Source organism: Pleurodeles waltl, unplaced genomic scaffold (genome assembly GCF_031143425.1).
Source record: "Pleurodeles waltl isolate 20211129_DDA unplaced genomic scaffold, aPleWal1.hap1.20221129 scaffold_73, whole genome shotgun sequence".
In the NCBI taxonomy this organism is placed as follows: Eukaryota; Metazoa; Chordata; class Amphibia; order Caudata; family Salamandridae; genus Pleurodeles; species Pleurodeles waltl.
Window position 1 is genome coordinate 2,501 of NW_027150394.1, and position 24,186 is coordinate 26,686.

The 24,186-nt window shown below is 48.3% G+C and overlaps 1 protein-coding gene across 2 annotated transcripts in view; it reads right to left on the bottom strand.

Annotated features, from left to right (window-relative positions):
- LOC138281246 (uncharacterized) overlaps positions 1-24,186 on the bottom strand; it is a 76,312-nt gene that overhangs the window by 1,397 nt on the left and 50,729 nt on the right. For both annotated transcript variants that reach the window (XM_069219569.1, XM_069219568.1), the window contains one exon: positions 1-989. This exon is cut by the window's left edge and continues 1,397 nt beyond it. In XM_069219569.1, the coding sequence (XP_069075670.1) occupies positions 955-989 (35 nt within the window). In that variant the 3' untranslated portion in view covers positions 1-954. The remainder of the gene's footprint in view (positions 990-24,186) is intronic.

Here is a 24,186-nt window from a genome sequence, read left to right on the forward strand (position 1 = left end):
CCAGATTTATGCCGGATTTAGAGTGTGGGTGATGTTATATCCTAATGCACTTGTAATAAGGCAGCCAACTCATGCTTCACGTTTGTGACTGAGCACCCGCCATCCAAAATCAAAATCTAGTCCCAAGCAAACACTTTTTTTTGGTCTCGCCTTTAGAAATTCTACTGAAGTCAGTCATTCATTGAAAGTAAATTGATTTCCTGAGGGATCATCAGAAGGATGGACCAATGGAAATAGGAGTGAAAGGTTGTTAGACCAATGTCACCATCCTCCAATCCCACTCCCGTGGAGTCACCAACAGAGATACTCCAATACATTTCAACAAGGAGCTCTCTTCCCATCTAATAAGTACACCTCAAAGCATCACATGACCAGCTAAAGAGGTCATTCACAGTTCAAAGTGCAAACAGTGCTACCTATAAAGATGCTGGTAAGAAAGCAGAGAAGCTTCACACATGCATCCATCCAAAGCAGCATTCCACTCAAGACTGCACCGCTCCAACACCCAGCTCATTGAAAACTGCTACACACTTGTTTGTTTAAAAAGAATCTCGAAAAGAAAGCACAGAAGAAAGGATCATTCCAGCAGTGGATTTGACTGGTTATATGCAGATGGCTTTTCTGAGTATTCACCAGACCTCTTTCCAATCAACAAGCAGTAAATTGCCTTTGCAGCATGTGATCAGGAGGTCATAGGTCAAATAAAGCTCACGTGGCAAAGTTCAGAGCCCCTGTGCAAAGTATACAAGGCTGTATGTGGCACTGCATAAATCCCTGAAGTGCCACCTTCAAATGGCTGCTGCAGACTAACATTGGGAAGCACATATATGAGATTCACAGTGACCTTTACAAATCCATTTAAATCCAGAGGTAAACTGTTTCAGTGGATGAACATGTGCTCCTCAGTCACCCACACATGTTGGTGGCGGTTGTTTCAACACTGTGCACAATTGTTCACAACTGCTCCACTGATCGTCTTCTCTTTACATCTGTAAAACAGCAAAAATAATTCTGTATATCAAATCAAGGAACTGACTGCCAGAGTGTGCTAAATGTAACAGGTGAACCCACACAAACAGCTGCTCAGTAAAGAGGCTTAGAAGGCACACACTGGACTGTGCTTTTATGAGATTAACTGAGGCCCAACAATTAAATCACCTCAAAATCCCCACTTTAAGTCCCCACCAACTCTGTATAAGTGACAATTGGCCATCAACCCCAACGTTGTGCTAAGTAGCACAAACTGAAATAGATTCCGAAATAGATTCTTTAAAGCAGACAGAGGGTAGGACACCCATCTGGACCATCAGAAAGAGCAGTAATTGAATAATCAGTGCAGATCCACGTTAAGACAGCAGTGGAAACAAACATTTCATAACATTGAGAACAGCCAGGCTACATGCAACTAGGAAAGCTCATAGAATGGCACACTCCAGCCAATGAGATGACACGATACAGTCTACCATTCTTTCAATGGCTGGCTACGAAAACACCGAGTCTAATTGCCAGAAATCTTAATTTGTTGTACAACAACAGCTTTAGACATCTTACTGTTCAAAGAACGGAGTTTTCTTTCCACCAGATTGTCAGGTTGTGGAAAGAAAAATAGTAATTAAATATTTTGATGATATTGAGATCTTAACGGATGAATCGAGGAAAGGTTAAGAGAAACCTTCCTTTGACAAATCATACGTATGGTTACTTACAAGAAAGTGCGTGCAATTCCCTCAAACTCCTGGTTCATTTGATGGCTAATAAAGGGGCCTTGTATGGACGATGTATGTACTATGAGCCAGTTCAAAAGGAGTCTTGTTAATGCTGTCAAGGCCTAATTCAGCTGCCAAGAAAGTGCAAGTCTTTTCTAAGTGTAGGCAGACACCAGTCAAAGTCCGTAGTCAGCCTTGATGAGAACTAAGGTTTATCCAGTTTTAAAAGGCATCTTGAAATTGCTGCCAAGTCACTTTTACAGAGGCATATGTAAGGCCCAATTTTGCCAATGTGGTAAGATATGACACAAAGATGATGTGGCCTCATCAAAACTGTGCCCTATTACAAAATACATCGACTATAAAAGTGCTTGGCTTCATTATAGCTAGGGGTCAGACAGCGGAGGAGTATGTCTCCCTTTTTCCTGCATCAGCATTAATTTTTGTATGAATTAACATATTCAACAAATCCATGTATCAAGGTTGTCACCGCCATACCGGAGCCATAGGCCATTGGTTTTAATTTAGATCTTGGCGGCAATGGTCCCACTTTTGATTTTGAGTGAAAACCCATCCGCTGTCATGCCGTTCTCCCGCAGTATTTAGATCCTGGCGGTCCCATAGACTTTGATTAAAAAATATATATATATTGCATTTGATACATACAAAAACAACACCCAAACAGTGTCAATTTGTACAGCATCAAGACTGTCAGATTGCAGTGGTCTCTCACCCCTGGAGCCCTGCACCTCCCACCATCCTCCCCAGGAGAGCTTAAGGACTCACATTAGTTGGTAAGATCCCCCGGTGCGGAGCGTTGGGACTAGTGTTCAGGGGTGGGCACCCACTGCAGTGTGCCATAGGAGGGCAAGAATGCATAGGCTCAAACGGGAACCCATTAAAAAAAAAGTAAGAACTAAATTAAAATCCCACGGAGGCATTACAAACGGAGCGGGAGGAAACTTGTTTGTTAACCCTTTAAGGAACCTAAGAACTAAAGGGAACTTAAATAAGGAAGGCTGATCGGGAAGGCAAAGAAAGGCAGACGATGCTGACAAATAGCCCTTCACTGTCACCACTGCCCTACTCCCCTGTGCCAGACAAAAAGCAAAAGCAAAATCAGACAAATGGGCCTTCGAGTAATCAATTTGTCTCTCTCCACACCAAGCAGCAAATTTCGCCCATCTGCCAGCATAGATCGTCTTGGCGGAGAGTCGTCTGGCCGATAAGACAACTTCCACCACTTCTGGAGGGAGAGAAAAAAACTCAGATTGCCCAGTTCAATCTCCAGGCATGTATGTGCAGGCTCTGAAGGTGGGGGTGTCGAACCTGCCACTGCAAGAGGAGGTCTACCCTGTAAGGGAGACTGAGCGGCAGGCACAGTGAGAGCTGGAGAAGGTCTGTGTACCACACCCTTCTTGTCCAATCTGGGGATATTAGAATGACTTGAGCCCGATCTTGGCGAATCTTCCTCAGAACTCGAGGAATCAAATGTATGAGGTAAACGCGTAAAGCAATTGGTTGCACCAAGACATCTGAAATGCGTCCTCCAAAGCTCTTTGCACCGGATCCCGGAGGCTGCAGAAAGACAGGCAATGTGCATGCCACTCAGGAGAAAACAGGTCTATCTGTGGAAATCCCCACATCCGGAAGATGTGAAGAACCAGGTCTGGATGGAGACGCCACTCATGATCCGCCAAGAAATGCCACTCATGATCAGCCAAGACAGTCTGCACGTGCGCTGAGAACTCCGGCCAGATGGTTTGCTACTATGCAAATCCGATGGTCCTGTGCCCAGGACCAGAGCCGCAGAGCCTCTCTGAAGAGAAGGTACGACCCTACCCCTCCCTGCCTGTTGATCTACCACATCGCAGTAGTGTTGCCCGTCAAGACTTTAACTGACTGACCGCGAAGGGATGGGAGGAAGGCCTTGAGAGCCAGATGTATTGCGCATAATTCTAACAGACTGATGTGAAACATCTTTTCCACTGGAGACCAATGACCTTTGATCTCCAGGTCCCCCAGATGAGCTCCCCACTCTAGAGTGGAAGCATCAGTTATGACAGCAGTCACCAGAGGTGGTAGACAAAATGGCCTTCCTTGGGAAAGGTTCCCAGCCGCAGCCCCCATGGTAGATCCACTGCAGCGTCTCTAGAGATAGTTATAGAATCCTCGACATTCCCTTTGTGTTGAAACCACTGCTTGTGGAGGCACGACTGAAGAGCCCTCATGTGCCAACGTGCATGAGTGACCAACAGAATGCAGGAGGCGAACAGACCCAGCAGACGTAGGACCTTGAGGACTGGAACAGCTGCTCCATTCGGAGACATTGGAACCAAAGCCTGAATGTCCTGAATCCTCTTAGGAGGAGGGTAGTCCCAATTCAATGTTGTGTCCGGTACTGCTCCTATGAACAGGAGGCACTGAGAAGGCTCCAGGTAGTATTTGGGCACATTTACTGTAAAGCCCAAGTTGAACAACTACTGGGTTGTCACTTGCAAATGATGCAGCACGAGCTTTGGGGACCCGGCTTTGATCAGTCAATCATTCAGGTAAGGGAATACAGATATTCCCTTCCTACTGAGATCCGCTGCAACCACTGCTATCACCGTCGAGAAGACTCGGGGTACGGATGTAAGACCAAAAGGAAGGACCACAACCTGGTAGTGTTGCCCCCTTACCACAAACCGGAGATACTTCCTGTGCGACTTCAGACTATGGATATGAAAATAAGCATCCTGCAAGTCGATAGACACCATCAAGTCTTCCTTATTCAACGCAAGAAGCAACAGAGCTAGGGTCGCATTTTGAACTTCTCCTGTTTGAGGAACCAATTTAAAATCCGCAGATTCAGGATAGGCCTCAATCGACCATCCTTCTTGGGAATCCGGAAATACCTTGATCATCCCTGGCCCTTCTCCTGCTCTGGAACAAACTCCACCGCACCTTTTAACCAAAGGATGTGCACCTCTTGCTGAAGCAACAAAAAATGATCTTCCGTGCAAAACGAATGACTGGGAGGGATGGGAGGAGGAAACTCCCGAAAAGGAAGGGCATACCCTTTTCCCACTATATTCAGCACCCAAGAGTCCGGTGTGATTAACTCCCACTCACTGAGAAAATGAAACAGCCTTCCACCTACGGGTAAAACATGCTGGAATATGGAGAGAAAACTAGGGATGCTTTCTGTTAGAAATGGGGTTTCTGGTTGGCTAGGGTATGCACCTCAGCCAGGCAGAACCTACCCACTATAGTCAGGGCTAGGGAGTTACACGTCCAAGGTAACCCCTGCTCACCCCCTTGGTAGCTTGGCACGAGCAGTCAGGCCTATCCCAGAGGCAATGTGTAAAGCATTTGCACAACACACACAACACACGTGACGCAAAATGTACACCACAAAGTAAACACAACACTGAGCTATGTAAAAATAATCTGTATTGCACAAAACCTAATTAGACCAAACATTACATGTCAGTAATACTCTACTACCTTAGTTGTCAGAATGTTACACAAGTTACTAATACTCTGCAAGAATATGCAGTTGTCACATTAGAACACGTAAGTACTCGGGATTCTGCAACATAAGCAGTAGTCAGGAATTATAGTAAAAGATATATGCACTTGTCATGAACAATTCCTACATACCCATAAAAGGAACATTAGGAGAATATACCACAAGTCATATAAATACATATCAGCTATACATTCCATAAAAGGAACATTAGCACATATATGTAGAAACAGTAAACCGGTGGAAAAGCTAAAGCATCTAAAAGTCTGAACTAGGCTCCTAGAGCCTAGTTTCCCTAAAGAGTACCTGTTTCCAGTTGGTTTAGGCACTTCCAGTGCCTAAAGGGGAGTGTAGGGGGGGGGCCCCGCGCGCAAAACAGGGGCCACACGATGTTTTTGGAGGGAAGATGGGTGGTCGGTGTAGGAGGCTGGCCTGGCTTGTAGTGGGTACCAGAGGTACTTACACCTTGTGCCAGGTCCAGTTATCCCTTATTAGTGTAGAAGAGTTGTTTCTAGCACCTTAGGCTGATAGAAGGTAGCTATGGCAAAGCAGCTTAGGCTGAACTAAGAGACATGTAAAGCTCCTACTATACCACTGGTGTCATATGCACAATATCATAAGAATACACAGAAGTACTAAAAATAAAGGTACTTTATTTTTATGACAATATGCCAAAAGTATCTCAGTGAGTATCTTCAGTAGGAGGATAAGATATATACACAAATTATATGTACACAAACCAAAATTATGCAGGTAATAGCAAGAAGAGTAATGCAAGCAGTGTAAAGTTACAGTAGATTGCAATAGGAGCACATAGGTATAGGGGCAACACAAACCATATACTCCAAAAGTGGAATGCGAACCACAAATGGACCCCAAACCTATGTGAGCTTGTAGAGAGTCGCTGGGACTGTAAGAAAACAGTGAGGGTTAGAAAAATAGCCCACCCAAAGACCCTGAAAGGTAGGTGTAAAGTGCACCTACTACCCCCAGAGAGCACAGAAGTCGTGATAGGGGGATTCTGCAGGAAGAACAAACACCAGCAATGCAACAGTGGATTTCCGGACCTGAGTACCTGTAAGACAAGGGGACCAAGTCCAAGAGTCGCGACAGTGTCGAGAGTGGGCAGGAGCCCAGGAAATGCCAACTAAGGGTGCAAGGAAGCTGCCACCTGTTGAAAGAAGATTGGAGTTCTGCAAGAAAGAAGAGGACTAGGAACTTCCCCTTTGGAGGATGGATGTCCCACGTCGCGATGAAGCTTGCAGAGGTGTTCCCACGCAGAAAGACCGCAAACAAGCCTTGCTAGCTACAAGGGTCGCGGTAGAGGTTTTTGGGTGCTGCTGTGGGCCAGGAGGGACCAGGATGTCGCCACTTGGAGGAGGAGACAGAGGGGGCACCCAGCAACTCAGGGAGCCTCACAGAAGCAGGCAGCACCCGCAGAAGTACCTGAACAGGCACTTGGAAGAAAAGTGAAACAGAGTCCACGCGAAGTCACAAAAGGGAGTCCCACGATGACGGAGGACAACTCAGAAGGTTGTGCACTGCAGGTTAGAGTGTCGGGACCCAGGTTTGGCTGTGCACGAAGGAAATCCTGGAAGAGTGCACAGGAGCCAGAGCAGCTGCAAATCACGCGGTACCCAGCAATGCAGTCTAGCGTGGGGCAGCAAGGACTTACCTCTACCAAACTTGGACTGAAGAGTCACTGGACTGTGGGAGTCACTTGGACAGAGTTGCTGAGTTCCAGGGACCACGCTCGTCGTGCTGAGAGGGGACCCAGAGGACCAGTGATGCAGTCTTTTGGTGCCTGCAGTTGCAGGGGGAAGATTCCGTCGACCCACGGGAGATTTCTTCAGAACTCCTGGTGCAGAGCGGAGGCAGGCTACCCCCAGAGCATGCACCACCTGGAAACAGACGAGAAAGCCGGCAGGATGAAGCGATACAAGGTTGCTAGTAGTCGTCTTGCTACTTTGTTGCGGTTTTGCAGGCATCCTGAGCAGTCAGCGGTCGATCCTTTGGCAGAAGGCGAAGAGGGAGATGCAGAGGAACTCTGATGAGCTCTTGCATTCGTTATCTGGTGAGATCCCCAAAGCAGCCACCCTAAATAGCCAGAAAAGGAGGTTTGGCTACCTAGGAAGGAGGATTGGCTACCAAGAGATGTAAGAGCCTATCAGAAGGAGCCTCTGACGTCACCTGCTGGCACGGGCCACTCAGAGCAGTCCAGTGTGCCACAGACACTTCTGTTTCCAAGATGGCAGAGGTCTGGGACACACTGGAGGAGCTCTGGGCACCTCCCCTGGGAGGTGCAGGTCTGGGGAGTGGTCACTCCCCTTTCCTTTGTCCAGTTTCACGCCAGAGCAGGGCTGGGGGATCCCTGAACCGGTGTAGACTGGCTTATGCAGAGATGGGCAGCATCTGTGCCCATCAAAGCATTTCCAGAGGCTGGGGAAGGCTACTCCTCTCCAGCCTTCCCACCTATTTCCAAAGGGAGAGGGTGTAACACCCTCTCTCAAATTAAGTCCTTTGTTCTGCCTTCCTGGGCCAGGACTGCCTGGACCCCAGGAGGGCAGAAACCTGTCTGAGGGGTTGGCACCAGCTGCAGTGGAGACCCTGGAAAGGCAGTTTGGCAGTACCCGGGTTCTGTGCCAGAGACCCGGGGGATCATGGAATTGTCCCCCTAATGCCAGAATGGCATTGGGGTGACAATTCCATGATCTTAGACATGTTACATGGCCATGCTCGGAGTTACCATTGTGACGCTGTACATAGGTACCATGAACGATGTGGGGGCAACTTGGCTAGTGCCAGGGTGCCCACACACTAAGTAACTTTGCACCCAACCTTCACCAGGTGAAGGTTAGACGTATAGGTGACTTATAAGTTACTTAAGTGCAGTGGTAAATGGCTGTGAAATAACGTGGACGTTATTTCACTCAGGCTGCACTGGCAGGCCTGTGTAAGAATTGTCAGATCTCCCGATGGGTGGCAAAAGAAATGCTGCAGCCCATAGGGATCTCCTGGAACCCCAATACCCTGGGTACCTCAGTACCATATACTAGGGAAATATATAGGTGTACCAGTATGCCAATGTGAATTGGTAAAATTAGTCACTAGCCTGTTAGTGACAAATTTGGAAAGCAGAGAGAGAGAGAGCATAACCACAGGTTCTGGTTAGCAGAGCCTCAGTGAGACAGTTAGCCATCACACAGGGAACACATACAGGGCACATACTTATGAGCACTGGGACCCTGGGGCCCTGCCTGGCAGGGTCCCAGTGAGACAGACTAAAACAACATATATACAGTGAAATATGGGGGTAACATGCCAGGCAAGATGGTACTTTCCTACAGTCGGCACCCTCTCCTCATGAACGGGCCCCTCCGGGGGCCTGCATTCTTCGTGGGGGCCTGCCTCAGCCTCCTCACACCCTGTCCGTGGGGTGAGGGCCGGGCATGGCCCAGCAACAATTGTAGGGTAAAGGCGGGAAGGGACCTCCGGCGAGGTCTCCCTGCCCGATTCCGGAAGTGAAAAAAAATGCCAGTGTGACGAAAAAGGAGCGTCCTGCTCCTGGGGCAGAGACCGGGGAAGAGGGTACTTCCTGCGCCCTCCAATGGAGTTGTTCCGGACCTCGGACCCCTCCGGGGGCCCGAGAAGGCACTCGCCTGCACCCGACGTGGTCCGCGAGTGTTTCCTGTTGTTCCCGGGCCGCCGCGGTGAGTTCTGTTAAGATTCGAGGCGGCTGGTGCCCCAGGGGCGCTCCTGGGAGCAGACCGTGCCCCGGGGGCGCCAAGAGAAGCACGCTTGCTCTGCTTACTTGTTTATGTGCCCCGGGGGCACTAGAAACAGCGCAGACCCGGCACTAAATGAAAATCAAAAGCCCGGGTTGCGGCAGTGACTCGGGAAGCACAACAAAAGCGCTTTTTACAGCACTAAAGCCAAGCCTGAAGCCTGGGCTGCGGCGGTGATTTTCCCTCATCAATAAAGAGTCACTTTTGAAAAGTGACTTGAGCAAAGTTGTGGGGATTGGTTGCAGGGGTCAGAGGTCAGGGGCCACAGCACCCTGCCCCTGGGAACAGGCCAAACACAACGAAGCACAGGGCTGGTGGGCCCAGCTACAGGCCAGCACAAGGGGTGCAGATGGTGACAGTCCTTCTAGTGACCAGGCAGGTCACAGGTCAGCACAGCAGCAGCAGTCCAAGGTGGGTTCTGGTGAGTCCATTCATCAGCGTTCTGTGTCCAGTTTCAGTTCCAAGAGTGTTCAAATTGTGGGGAAAATTCCCCTGTACTTCTAGTCCGTTCTTATAGTGTTTTGCAATGGTAGGGAGAGGAGGTTCCAGCCACTTACAACTGGTTCTGGGAGTGCCCCCTCTCTCCTTTCAGCACAGGCTCCAATCATCAGTGGGGGGTTACCGACCCTATTGTGTGAGGCCAGGACACAGTCTTCACAAATGCAGGTGTGCCCCGCCTCTCCCTTCTCTCAGCCCAGGAAGACTATTCAGTATGCAGATGCACCTCTGTGTCCCCTCCACCCTCCCTGTGTTCAGGCTGTCTGAGAAGTATGCACAAAGCCCCAACTGTCAGTCTGCCCAGACGTTGATTGGAGACAAGCTGCAAAACCCCAAAGTCATAAGCACAGATAAATGCGCACTTTCTAGAAGTGGCATTTCTGTGATAGTAATAAAAATAAAAATACACCTACACCAGTAAGCAGCATTTCTCACCACCATCACAACCATACCAAACATACCTACACTACCCCTCATAAATCAGACAATACCCCTTACACATAAGGGAGAGCATTTCCAATGCAATCCTATGAGGAGGCAGCACTCACAGCAGTGAGACACCAAGTTAGGCTGTTTGTCACTGCCAGGACATGGCACATGTCCTGCCTTCTACATACATGGCACCCTGCCCAGAGGGTTAGCTAGGGCGTACCTTAGGGATGGCTTACATGTAGTAAAAGGGGAGTTCTGGGCCTGGCAAGTAAATTTAAATGCCAGGTCCCTGTGGCAGGAAACTGCGTACGCAGGCTCTGTGCTAGCAGGCCTTAGATAGGTTTGACAGGCTTCTTCAGTGGGCGGAGCAAGCAACGCTGCAGGCCCACTAGTAGCATGTAATTTACAGGCCCTGGGTATAGGGATACACTTTACAAGGGACTTCTAGGTAAATTAAATATGCCAATTAGGTATAATCCAATCATACCAAATTTGTAAGAGAGCGCACATGCACTTTAGCACTGGATAGCAGTGAAAAAGTGCTGAGAGTCAAAACGTCAGCCAACAAAAGGTCCGAAAAATAAGGAGGCAAAAAGCAAAAAGTCTGGGGAATGACCCTTTAAAAAGGGCCAGGTCCAACACTTTCCTGAGTTCCCCCAGAGGAAGAGGATGAAACGAAAGGCTGCTGACGGACTACTCACTTTCTAACTCTCCCACGTCCCCTATAAGAGCTGTAGAGAGGGTTGGCAAGCTGCTCAATGTTGGATTGTGGCCTTCCATGAAAAGAGGACCCACGGCCAAAACCCCTGAATCTTCAAAAAGACCTAAAGGGCGCAGACGACAAAGCTTGGAGTCCCAAAGATTTTGCAGTAGCCCCGCTTTCTTTGAATCGTTCCAAAGCAGAGTCTGCTTTGGTCCCAAACAACTTCTTGCCATCAAAAGGAAGATCCATCAGCGTAGCTTGCACATCAGGAGAAACCAGAACCTCTGAGCCACGCATGCCTCCTGGTTGCTACAGACGTGCCCATAGCTCTGGCAACCGAATCTGCAGTGTCCAAGCCAGACTGAATGATCTGCTTTGCTGCCGCTTGACTGTCCAGCAGGAGTTCATCAAAATGCCCCTGCACATCCACAGGCAATCTTGACACAACAGCCCTTGCAGAGTCCATCAGGGCATGGATATACCTCACCAGTACACACGTAGCATTGAGAGACTTCAAGGCCATACTGCCCGAGGAGAAGCATTTCTTAGCAGTCTGCTCCATGCGCTTAAACTCCCTATCAGATGGAGTCACAGGGAATGAACCAGGAGCAGATCCGCAGAACAAGAGGCTTGCACCACCAAGATCTTAGGTGTTGGATGTTGTGACAAAAACTGAGGATCTCCTGGAGCAACTTTGCATCTCCTAGCCACAGTCCTGGCAACCGCTGGAGTTGTGACAGACTTCCTCCAAAGTTCTAAAATGGGCTCAGTAAGGGCATCATTAAAAGGGAGGAGAGGCTCAGAGGACGTAGCCAATGGATGCAACACCTCAGTCAAAATGTTGGTTTTTGTCTCCGATGTCTGTAAAGGTAGGTCCAAAAACTCAGCAGCCTTTCTTATCACACTATGGTAAGAAGCTGCCTCCGCTGTAATTTCTCCTCCAGGGGATGAGAAATCCCACTCAGGGGATGCATCCAGACCACTAGCAGAGTCTAGGCCCTGAAATTCACCTAAAGAAGGAATTTCCCCTTCCTCCAACAGCTGTTGCTGATACTCTTGCTCCTCCAAGAGTCTCAAGGCCCTCCTTCTCGACCTCAGCCTGGACTCCAAACGAGGCATCTACAGAGAATTAGCAGACGTCGACGATGCCGGTATCAAAGCAGAAGGACACTCCAGCGCAGGAGAGACACTGTGGGTCGATCTGGATCCATCCGGCGCCAGTCTCCACTCCATCCGGGTGGAGATAGCGAAGTCAGCCCCTTCACCAGGAAAAAAAAAAAAAGGGTACAAATGGAGCCTGCTTCTACGGCGCCAGCAACCCCAGGGTGCACCAGAAAGGGCAATGGCTGTTAAATATGCTAAACATAGCATTGAGGAACCGCAAAGGATCCACTCCTAGAGCCGGAAAATCAGGAAATCTTTGCTCATCCTGAGTAACCGACCAGATACTTGCACACCTGACCCCTGATCATGAGTAGACCCAGGAGAAAACTGAGCCATACGGCTCTCGGAGATTTCAACCAAAGTCGGAGCCTGGGGAAGTCTGTGAACTCGGAGGCGTCACTTTTGTATTGATGCCGCTTCCTATGCGACTTAGAGGATCTATGCGATGATGTGTCCCTCGCCTTTGATCTTCGGTGACCTCTCTGCTCCTTCTTAGCTTTTGCCAAGTAAAGCTTAACCTTTCTTTCAAGGCCTTCAGGTTCATCCGCAGGCAGGACACGCACCCATTGACATCGTCGTCTGAGCTCAGGCACCAATTTTCATGAGGACCCGTCACTGACATGCGACCCCCGCATTAATTACAAGGCTTAAATCTCGATTTTTTTCAGTGGAGAAATTGTAAAGTCTCTATAACAATTCCTCGAAACAGTAACGGTCAAGAGGTAGGAATAACCGTTAGCGTCAAAGGCAGGGAAAAAAAAGGGAATTGATGTCAGCACGCACGCGAGGACTTCTTATTGCCACGATGATGTCAGACAGACGCGTGGGGTGGGGGGGGGGGCGCGCAATTGTGACATCCTCATTGACGTGCGGAGCTAGGAGGAAAATGTCCGTAAAACGCTGGCGCATTGGGAGAATTCATAAGGTGAGAAATCCACAGGTAGTTGTATCCATCAGAATCCAGGATTTAAGGGCTTTCCTGAACCCAGTTCGTCAGGTTCCTGGCGACTTCACAAGAAGGACTGCTTAGCTGAAACCCCAGGAGAGAAGAAGGAAGACAAAAACTGACTTGGTACCAGCCCTACCGGTCTGCCACCTGCTTCAAAGAGCCCTGCAAAAAAAGAAAGCAACGCATTCTGCGGGGCCAGAGGCCTCTGTCAAGCCTCCAGAGGACTGCCTGCACCACAGAGGACCAAGAACTCCAGTGGACAGCGGCTCTGTCCAAGAAGAAACTACATCTCAGGATTCCAGAGCCTCCCCGGATCAGCGAATCCTGACCACTCTGCACCTAACACCCACGGCCCCTGTGTAGGAAAGTACCACCTTGCTTGGCATGTTACCCCCATATTTCACTGTATATATGTTGTTTTAGTGTATGTGTCACTGGGACCCTGCTCATAAGTGTGCCCTGTATGTGTTCCCTGTGTGATGACTAACTGTCTCACTGAGGCTCTGCTATCCAGAACCTCAGTGGTTATGCTCTCTCTGCTTTCCAAATTGTCACTAACAGGCTAGTGATCAATTTTACCAATTCACATTGGCATACTGGAACACCCTTATAATTCCCTAGAATATGGTACTGAGGTACCCAGGGTAATAGGGTTCCAGGAGATCCCTATGGGCTGCAGCATTTCTTCTGCCACCCATAGGGAGCTCTGACAAATCTTACACAGGCCTGCCAGTGCAGCCTGAGTGAAATAACGTCCACGTTATTTCACAGCCATTTACCACTGCACTTAAGTAACTTATAAGTCACCTATATGTCGAACCTTCACCTGGTGAAGGTTGGGTGCAAAGTTACTTAGTGTGTGGGCACCCTGGCACTAGCCAAGGTGCCCCCACATCGTTCAGGGAAAATTCCCCGGACTTTGTGAGTGCGGGGACACCATTACACGTGTGCACTAGACATAGGTTACTACCTATGTATAGCGTCACAATGGTAACTCCGAACATGGCCATGTAACATGTCTAAGATCATGGAATTGTCACCCCAATGCCATTTTGGCATTGGGGGAGACAATTCCATGATCCCCCGAGTCTCTAGCACAGACCCGGGTACTGCCAAACTACCTTTCCCGGGGTTTCACTGCAGCTGCTGCTGCCAACCCCTCAGACAGGTTTCTGCCCTCCTGGGGTCCAGCCAGGCTTGGCCCAGGAAGGCAGAACAAAGGACTTCCTCAGAGAGAGGGTGTTACACCCTCTCCCTTTGGAAAAAGGTGTCAGGGCTGGGGAGGAGTAGCCGCCCCCAGCCTCTGGAAATGCTTTGATTGGCAAAGATGGTGCCCATCTCTGCATAAGCCAGTCTACACCGGTTCAGGGATCCCCCAGCCCTGCTCTGGCCCGAAACTGGACAAAGGAAAGGGGAGTGACCACTCCCCTGACCTGCACCTCCCAGGGGAGGTGCCCAGAGCTCCTCCAGTGTGCTCCAGACCTCTGCCATCTTGGAAACAGAGGTGCTGCTGACACACTGGACTGCTCTGAGTGGCCAGTGCCAGCAGGTGACTACAGAGACTCCTCCTGATAGGCTCTTACCTGTGATGCTAGCCTATTCTTTTTCCTAGGTAGCCAAACCTCCTTTTCTGGCTATTTAGGGTCTCTGCTTTGGGGAATTCTTTAGATAACGAATGCAAGAGCTCATCAGAGTTCCTCTGCATCTCTTGCTTCACCTTCTGCCAAAGGATCGACCGCTGACTGCTCAGGACGACTGCAAAACTGCAACAAAGTAGCAAAGACGACTACTGCAACCTTGTATCGCTGATCCTGCCGCCTTCTCAACTGTTTTCCTGGTGGTGCATGCTCTGGGGGTAACCTGCCTCCTCTCTGCACTAGGAGCTCTGAAGAAATCTCCAGTGGGTCGACGGAATCTTCCCCCTGCAACCGCAGGCAACAAAACACTGCATCACCGGCGTCGTGGGACTCCCTTTTGTGTCTTCGGGTGAGCTCCGGTTCACTCCTCTTCGTAGTGCCTGTTCCGGCACTTCTGCGGGTGCTGCCTGCTTCTGTGAGGGCTCTCTGACTTGCTGGGCGCCCCCTCTGTCTCCTCATCCAAGTGGGGACATCCAAAAACCCTAACCGCGACCCTTGCAGCTAGCAAGGCTCGTTTGCGGTCTTTCTGCGTGGGAACACCTCTGCAAGCTTCTTCACGACGTGGGACATCCATCCTCCAAAGGGGAAGTTCCTAGTCCTCTTCGTTCTTGCAGAATCCACAGCTTCTACCATCCGGTGGCAGCTTCTTTGCACCCTCAGCTGGCATTTCCTGGGCATCTGCCCTCTCTCTCGACATTGTCGCGACTATTGGACTTGGTCCCCTTGTTTCACAGGTACTCAGGTCGGGAAATCCACTTTGGTTACATTGCTGGTGTTGTTTTTTTTGCAGAATTCCCCTATCACGACTTCTGTGCTCTCTGGGGAATATAGGTGCACTTTATACCTACTTTTCAGGGTCTTGGGGTGGGCTATTTTTCTAACCCTCACTATTTTCTAACAGCCCCAGCGACCCTCTACAAGCTCACCTAGGTTTGGGGTCCATTCGTGGTTTGCATTCCACTTTTGGAGTATATGGTTTGTGTTGCCCCTATACCTATGTGCTCCTATTACAATCTACTGTAACTTTACATTGCTTGCATTACTTCCTTTTGCTATTACTGCATATTTTTAGTATTGTGTACATATGTCTTGTGTATATTTGGCATCCTCATACTGAGGGTACTCACGGAGATACTTTGGCATATTGTCTTAAAAATAAAGTACCTTTATTTTTAGTCTATCTGTGTATTGTGTTTTCTTATGATATTGTGCATATGACACCAGTGGTATAGTAGGCGCTTTGTATGTCTCCTAGTTCAGCCTAAGCTGCTCTGCTATAGCTACCTTCTATCAGCCTAAGCTGCTAGAAACACCTCTTCTACACTAATAAGGGATAACTGGACCTGGCACAGAGGGTTAGTACCCCTTGGTACCCACTACAAACCAGGCCAGCCTCCTACAGTTACCTCCATGAAGCATCAGGACTGTTGGAACAGATGAATGGTACCTTGAAATCAAGAACTGCAAAGATGTGTGCAGCTACGAATCTGAAATGGCCAGATGCATTGCCTTTGGAGTTGATGTCAATGAGAAACATACCTGACAGGAAGACAGGGCTGTTGCCCCATGAAATCCTCATGGGCAGAGCAATGAGATTACAAGTGCATTGGTTGGAACTTCTGGTAAACAATACAGATGATATGGTGTTGGACTACTGCAAGGGTCTGGCTGATGTGGTTCGCGCGCTCTCTCAGCAGGTGCAGGCCACCACCTTGCCACCCATCCGCGATCCAGGACAACCTGAGAGCTGGTGACTGGGTCGTTGTCAGAAAGCATCTTCACAAGACCCGTTTGGAACTGCATCGGAGGGGTCCTTACCAGCAGGTGTTAACTACAACAGCTGGGAAGTGTGCAGGACTTCCAAACTGGATACACGCAAGCCATACAAACAGAGTGGTATGTCCACCAGATCATGAAGAAGCGTTGTTGAAAGGACCAACAGTAAAACAAGTCGCCGCACCTGAGCCAGACCTGAAGTTGAACCAGAGCTTGTGGAAGATGGTTCTATTACCCCTGTAATTACAGGATGGTGCGCAAGAACCAATCTTGATGGATACAGCAAGAGAGTCTAACTCAGCAGAGGTTCTCCCAGAAGCAGACGGCGCTGAAAAGCAGACAGAGCAAGTGCCAGACCAAGAGGGTGAAAGAGTTCAGACGGATCAAAGTCAAAGTGATCTGACTCCTCCTGAGCCCGTTGCAGGTCCATCAAGAGAAAACACCTTAGAGAAAGAGAAGGAGAAGAGTTCAATCCCGAGAAGAATACTAACAGAAGGAACAAGAAAAGGAGATAATTGGCCTGAATCGCAGATAGGGAAGAAAAGGGACCTGGTCATAAATGAAACAATAGAGGAAGAAGTGGATACTACGAGAAAAGAAGAATTGAGTGGAGAATTAAGTGGTGATCGAAAGTTGAAAAGAAAGATTAGCAAGTCGATGTTACGCAGGTCCTGAATGGGAATATGCAACTACCAATGAATGGCAACACAAGTTTATGTCTTTTTGTTTTGATAGAGAAGTTCTGAGTCAGTACTTTGATGTAATCTGAAGGTGATCAAGGAAGCTGAATTGTTGAGCTAATAAGAAAAAAATCTTTAAAGAGGCTGTTTGAAAATAATACTGGAAGAGACATTGATAACCTAATTTGACATTGAAAACCAGATGTGACAAGCTGCTAATCGATTTTGACAAGGAAAAGGGGTTCCTGGATGCGAAACTGAACTGTGAGAAGCGTTTTTATTTTTGATTTTTATTGCACATCATATAAGTTACTTCTGCTTTCTGATTCTTTACAGATCATGGCTGAGCTAAATAATCAAGATAGAATTGCTAGACTCTGTAGATACACGAGTGTTGGATTGTCAATTATGTGTGGAATAATGTTTATAGTGATGATTGTGGGAATGTCTGTTCATGATATGAAAATAGTTACTATTACTTCTGATCCTGAAACTACTACACTAACAGCTTTAGAAAGGTTTAAGTTAGAGAAGTACTTGCATGACTATACTAATGCACAAGGAGAGCTTTCTTCTAACATATTCTATCACCTATTGAGTATGTAGAAACAATGGATGCAAGGAATTGTCTTGTGTGTACGCAAATTCCTTCATCAGTAGAGGAAGGAGTTACGCACCAGAGCTTACCACTAACTTATGGAATAAGCTGTTTGCTGCTAACAAGATTTTATAACCAAGAGTACATACAGTATTTTTGTTCTAACCATGATGTTGTGTATGTTTGTTCCTATTATTAGATATCTGAGTAAAATAGCTAGAGAGCATGTTATAGTGCTAGTTAGGGGATTCTTTGAGCCTACACTAACCTTTGGGACTGCTTACTCGCATCGGAATAACCTTACATGCTTACACCTTTAGAAAAGAGCTTCATAGGGCATACTGATGATAGGGGAAAGCATTAAAAGAAAAATTAGAAAAAAGATTTAATAAAAAAGGACATAAAAATGATTAGGCTTACACTGCTATTAAAACGCAAGGGAAATTCGCATTAGATGCATTACACATAGGAAAGCTTTGTGTATATAGGCCAAAATAACGGACGGACACTATTTGTGGGAATGAGTGAATGTAGGCATGCGTTTGTTCCAGAGTAAGTGGACGTTTATGCTGAATGGTCAGGACCCTGCTATTCTTGGGATCTATTATATTTGTGGACTTAACGCTTATTACCAAGAGGATGGTATGGGACATATTATTTGGGGATAGTTTTCCCTAAAATGTACCAGATAAATGACTTCAAGAAGTTTCCGAAATTGATTCATCATAAACGACAGAGGAGGGAAACCTCTTATGCAATTGTGGGAGATCTCTTTGGTGCAGTGATTCCTTCAGTGGGAGTCATTCTGAATTCGATCAAGATACAAAAGTTGTCTTCTATTGTGGATAACATGCTGACGAATTTTACAGGGGCAATACTCCGGATAGATACTGAATTAGCGGCGGATAGAGCTATGACGCTTCAAAATAGGCTTGCTTTAGACATTCTTTTAGCGTAAGACGGCAGAGTCTGTAAAATGATTAATGATAGCCATTGTTGTTCGTATATTCCGAACAATGATCGGGTGATAAGAGACTTACTCACTAATCTAGGAGTTCAGGATCCATATCGCAAGATTGAGTGTGGTGGGATCTGGCGTCTGATTTATCCTCTCCTTTGAGTCAACAGATTAGGTCTGTTTGGTAGCTTGTGATGTGGTACCACAGACAGATCTAATAGTGCTGTGTACCAATGTTGACATGCCCATGTAGGAGCTATGAGGATCATAGTTAGTGAGGTTTGTTTCATCTTTATTATCAGAGATGGAATGAGTGGGAGAAGCGGAAAAGCCTAAGCAAATATCCCTGACCAGTTGATCCATAGAGCATTTCCCTTGAATTGGGGGTGTGGGCACCTGGATGCAAAGCGTTTTGAGTTTTCTTTTGTGGCGAAAAGGTCTATGTTTGGCATTCCCCACATGTGAAAGTATTTTTGAATTACTTGTGGGTAAATTTCCTATTTGTGGATCCCTGACCTAGCTGTACCCTGCTCTACCATAAACATTCTCAGCCTGGTACATCCTTATCTGTATTGCCTCCCCATGTTATGTTCCTTTCCCTGGTGAGAAAAAGCATACACACGTTGTAGGAAGATGGCTCTGTACATATTATTTCAAAACAAGAGCTAGTGTGCACAGAGTCCAAGGGTTCCCCTTAGAGGTTGATAGAGGTAAAAATAGATAATACTAATGCTCTATTTTGTGGTAGTGTGGTCGAGCAGTAGGCTTATCAGAGGGTAGTGTTAAGCATTTGTTGTACACACAGGCAATAAATGAGGAACACACACAGGGACTTACTCCAGGCCAATAGGCTATTATATAGAAAAATATATTTTCTTAATTTATTTTTAGAACCACAAGATTCAAGTTTGAGGTAAGTACATAAAATACAAGGTACTTCACACAGGTAAGTATAGGACTTTGATTTAGAACAATAGTACACACAGTTTTGATTAAAATGGCAAATAGCTATTTTAAAAATGGACAGTGCAAAGATCACCAGTTCCTGGGGGAGGTAAGTATTGGTTAGTTCCTCAGGTAAGTAAAGCACTTACACAGTCAGTCTCCTGGGCATAGGTATCCCACCGTTGGGGGTTCAGGGCAACCCCAAAGCCACAGCACCAACAACACAGGGACAGTCAGGTGCAGAGGTCAAAGGAGGGCCCAAAACACACAGGCGCCTATGGAGAACAGGGGTGCTCCGGTTCGATCTGCTTACAGGTAAGTGCCTGTGTCTTCGGGGAGCAGACCAGGGGGGCTGGGGTTGCAAACAGGTACACAAAACACAGCCGTAGCGGCACAGGGGTAGTCGGGTGCAGTGTGCAAAGTACGTGCTGGGTTTGCTGTTGAAGTCAATGGAGGGACCCGGGGGTCACTCTAGCGATGCAGGCAGGGCAGAGGGGGGCTGCTCGGGCCAGCCACTGACTGGGTAAGGATGAGGGCCGCCTGCTGGTCACTTCTGTACCGGTGATTGGTTCCTCTCGGTCCCAGGGGCTGCGGGTGCAGTGTTTTTTCCGGGCATCGGGTTCCTTGTTACCGGATGGTCTCGGTCAGGGGGAGCCTTCGGATCCTTTATGCAGGAGTCGCTCTGGGGGTGCAGGGACGTCGGCCAAGGGTGTCCTCGTCGGAGTCACCTGGGAGTCCTCTATGCGGTGTTGGTTCTCCCGAACTCGAGCCGGGGGCATCGGATGCAGAGTGTGAAGACTCACGCTTCTGGTGGGAAGGGAGAGTCTCTTTAGAGTTGCTTCTTTGTTGCAAGTTCTGAACAGTGCCGCTGTTCTCGGGAGTTTCTTGGTCCTTTAGATGTCGGGCAGTACTCAGAGTCCTCTGAGGTCACTGGTCCCGGTGGATGCATTGCTGTGCAGGTTCTCTGAGTCGGGAGACAGGCCGGTGGGGTTGGGGCCAAGTCAGTTGTCATCTCTGTCGTCTCTGCAGGGCTTTCAGGTCAGCAGTCCTTTTCTTCAGGTTGCAGGAATCTGGTTTCCTGGGATTAGGGTTACCCCTAAATACTCAATTTAGGGGTGTGTTTAGGTCTGGGGGCAGTAGCCAATGGCTACAGCCTTTGAGGGTGGGTACACCCTCTTTGTGCCTCCTCACTGTGGGGAGGGGGGCACATCCTTGATCCTATTGAGGGGAAATCTTCCAAACCAAGATGGAGGATTTCTTAAAGAAGGGGTCACCTCAGCTGAGGGCACCAAGGGGCAGTCCTGACTGGTGGGTGACTACTCCTTGTTTTCCTCATTATCTCCTCCGGACTTGCCGCCAAAAGTGAGGGCTGTGTCCGGAGGGGCAGGCATCTCCACAAGCTGGAGTGCCCCGGGGCACTGTAACACCAGGCTTGAGCCTTTGAGGCTCACCGCCAGGTGTTACAGTTCCTGCAGGGAGAGGTGAGAAGCACCTCCACCCAGTGCAGGCTTTGTTCCTGGCCACACAGTGACAAAGACACTCACCCCATGTGACCAGAAACTAGTCTGGTTGTGGCAGGAACTGGTCAGCATAACACTAAAGATTGGACTAATATACAGGGGGCATCTCTAAGATACCCTCTGTGTGCATTTTTCAATAATGAATCCCACACTGGCATCAGTGTGGATTTATTGTGCTGAGAAGTTTGATACCAAACTTCCCAGATTTCAGTGTAGCCATTATGGAGCTGTGGAGTTCGTATCTGACAAACTCCCAGACAATATACTCTTTATGGCTCCCTGCACTTACAATGTCTAAGAATTTACTTAGACACTGTAGGGGCATATTGCTCATGCAGCTATGCCCTCACCTGTGGTATAGTGCACCCTGCCTTAGGGCTGTAAGGCCTGCTAGAGGGGTGACTTACCTATGCCACAGGCAGTGGATATGGCACTCTGAGGGTAATGCCATGTCGACTTGGTCCTTTTCTCCCCACCAGCACACGCAAGCTGTGAGGCAGTGTGCATGTGCTGAGTGAGGGGTCCCCGGGGTGGCATAAGACATGCTGCAGTCCTTAGAGACCTTCCCTCGCCACAGGGTACTTGGTACCAGGGGTACCATTCACAAGGGACTTATCTGTGTGCCAGGGCTGTGCCAATTGTGGAGACAAAGGTACAGTTTAGGGAAAGAACACTGGTGCTGGGGCCTGGTTAGCTCAATTATAACTAGCATCAACAAAAGACAAAAAGTTAGGGGGTAACCATGCCAAGGGAGGGATTTCCTCACACAATCCCCACCTCCCCAAACAAAAGAGGATGAGACTAACCTTTCCCAAGAGAGTCTTCATTGTTTAAGTGGAAGAACCTGGAAAGGCCAACTGCATTGGCATGGGCAGTCCCAGGTATGTGTTCCACTACAAAGTCCATTCCCTGTAGAGAGATGGACCACCTCAACAGTTTACGGTTCTCACCTTTCATTAGCCATCTGAGAGGTCTGTGGTCAGTTTGAACTGTGAAGTAAGTACCAAACAGGTATGGTACCAACTTCTTCAGGGACCAAACCACAGCAAAGGCCTCCCTCTCAATGGCACTCCAACGCTACTCCCTGGGGAGTAACCTCCTGCTAATGAAAGCAACAGGCTGATCAAGGCCATCATCATTGGTTTGGGACAGGACTGCTCCAATCCCATGCTCTGAGGCATCAGTCTGCACAAGTAACTGCTTAGAATAGTCTGGAGCTTTTAGAACTGGTGCTAAGCACATCGCTTCTTTCAGGTTGTCAAAGGCCTTTTGACAGTCCAGTTAACTTTCCTGGGCATTTTCTTGGAGGTACGTTCTGTGAGGGGTGTCACTATGGATCCATATCCCTTCACAAACCTCCTATAGTACCCAGTCAAGCCAAGGAATGCCCGACTGCAGTCTGGGTTTTTGGAGCTTCCCAGTCCAGAATAGTCTGGATCTTGGGTGGGAGTGGTTGAACTTGGCCTCCACCTACAAGGTGTCCCAAGTAAACCACAGTACCCTGCCCTATCTGACATTTGGATGCCTTGATAGAGAGGCCTGCTGTTTGCAGGACCTGCAAAACCTTCTTCAGGTGGACCAGGTGATCCTGCCAGTTGGAGCTAAAAACATCAATATCATCTAGATATACTGCACTAAAGGACTCCAAGCCAGCAAGGACTTGATTCCCCAACCTTTGGAAGGTGGCAGGGGCATTCTTTAAGCCAAAGAGCATAACAATGAACTAATAATGCCCATCAGGTGTAGAGAATGCAGTCTTTTCTTTTGCTCCAGGTGCCATTTTGATTTGCCAGTACCCTGCTGTCAAGTCATAGGTACTTAAGAATTCGGCGGCACCTAATTTGCCTATTAATTCATCTGCTCTTGGAATGGGGTGAGCATCTGTCTTGGTGACAGAGTTGAGCCCTCTGTAGTCCACACAAAACCTCTCTTTCCATCTTTGGTGTGAGGTTTGGGGACCAAGACGACTGGGCTAGCCCAGAGACTGTCAGAGTGCTCTATCACTCCCAATGCCAGCATCTTGTGGACTTCCACTTTGATGCTTTCTTTAACTTGGTCAGACTGTCTGAATATGTTATTCTTAACAGGTAGACTGTCCTGTGTCCACATCATGGGTACACAGGTGTGTCTGGCCAGAGGTCAAGGAAAAGAGCTCAGCAAGCTGCTGGAGGACCTTCCTGCAGTGAGCTTGCTGTTGGTGAGAGAGGGTGTCTGAATAGACAACTCCATCCACTGAGCCATCTTTAGGGTCAGAGGGCAGTTTCGAGGAGGCCAGGGAGAGGTTCACTTTCTGCTTCCTGATCCTCATCAGTAACTATTAGCATGTTTACAGCTGCCCTCTCATGACACAGCTTAAAGCGGTTAACATGGATCCCCCTTTTGGGGGTCCTGCTAGTGCCCAGGTCCACTAAGAAAGTGACCTGGCTTTTTTTCTCTAGCACTGGGTAAGGGCCACTCCATCGGTCTTGAAGTGCCCTGGGAGCCACAGGCACCAGAGCCCAGACTCTCTGCCCTGGCTGAAACTCAACCATAGCAGCCTTTTGGTCATACCACAACCTCTGGAGTTGTTGGCTGGCCTCAAGGTTTTTGGTTGCCTTTTCCATGTACTCTGCCATCCCAGAGCGGAGCCCTTGTACATAGTCCACTACATCTTGCTTAGGCTCATGAAGAGGTCTCTCCCAGCCTTCTTTCAAAAGCGTCAGTGGTCCCCTTACAGGATGGCCAAACAGAAGCTCAAAGGGGGAAACCCTACTCCCCTTCTGAGGCACCTCTCTGTAGGTGAAAAGCAGGCATGGCAAGAGGACATCCCATCTCCTTTTGAGTTTTTCAGGGAGCCCCATGATCATGCCTTTCAATGTCTTGTCAAATCTCTCCACAAGACCCTTGGTCTGTGGATGGTGTGCTGAACTTGTAAGTCACCCCACACTCATTCCACATACGTTTTAGGTAAGCTGACATGAAGTTGGTACCTCTGTCAGAATCCACCTCCTTAGGAAATCCCACTCTGGTAAAAATACCTATGAGTGTTTTAGCTACTGCAGGAGCAGTAGTGGATCTAAGGGGAATTGCCTCAGGGTACCCGGTAGCATGATCCACTACTACCAGAATATATTGGTTCCCTGATGCTGTTGGAGGTTCAAGTGGACCCATTATGTACTCCCACTCTCTCAAAGGGGACCTCCACCACTGGAAGTGGAATGAGGGGGGCCTTTGCATGGCCACCTGTCTTACCACTGGCTTGACAGGTGACACAGGAGGTGCAAAACTCCTTAAACTTCTGGGACATTGGGCCAATAGAAGTGGTTGACTAATCTCTCCCAAGTC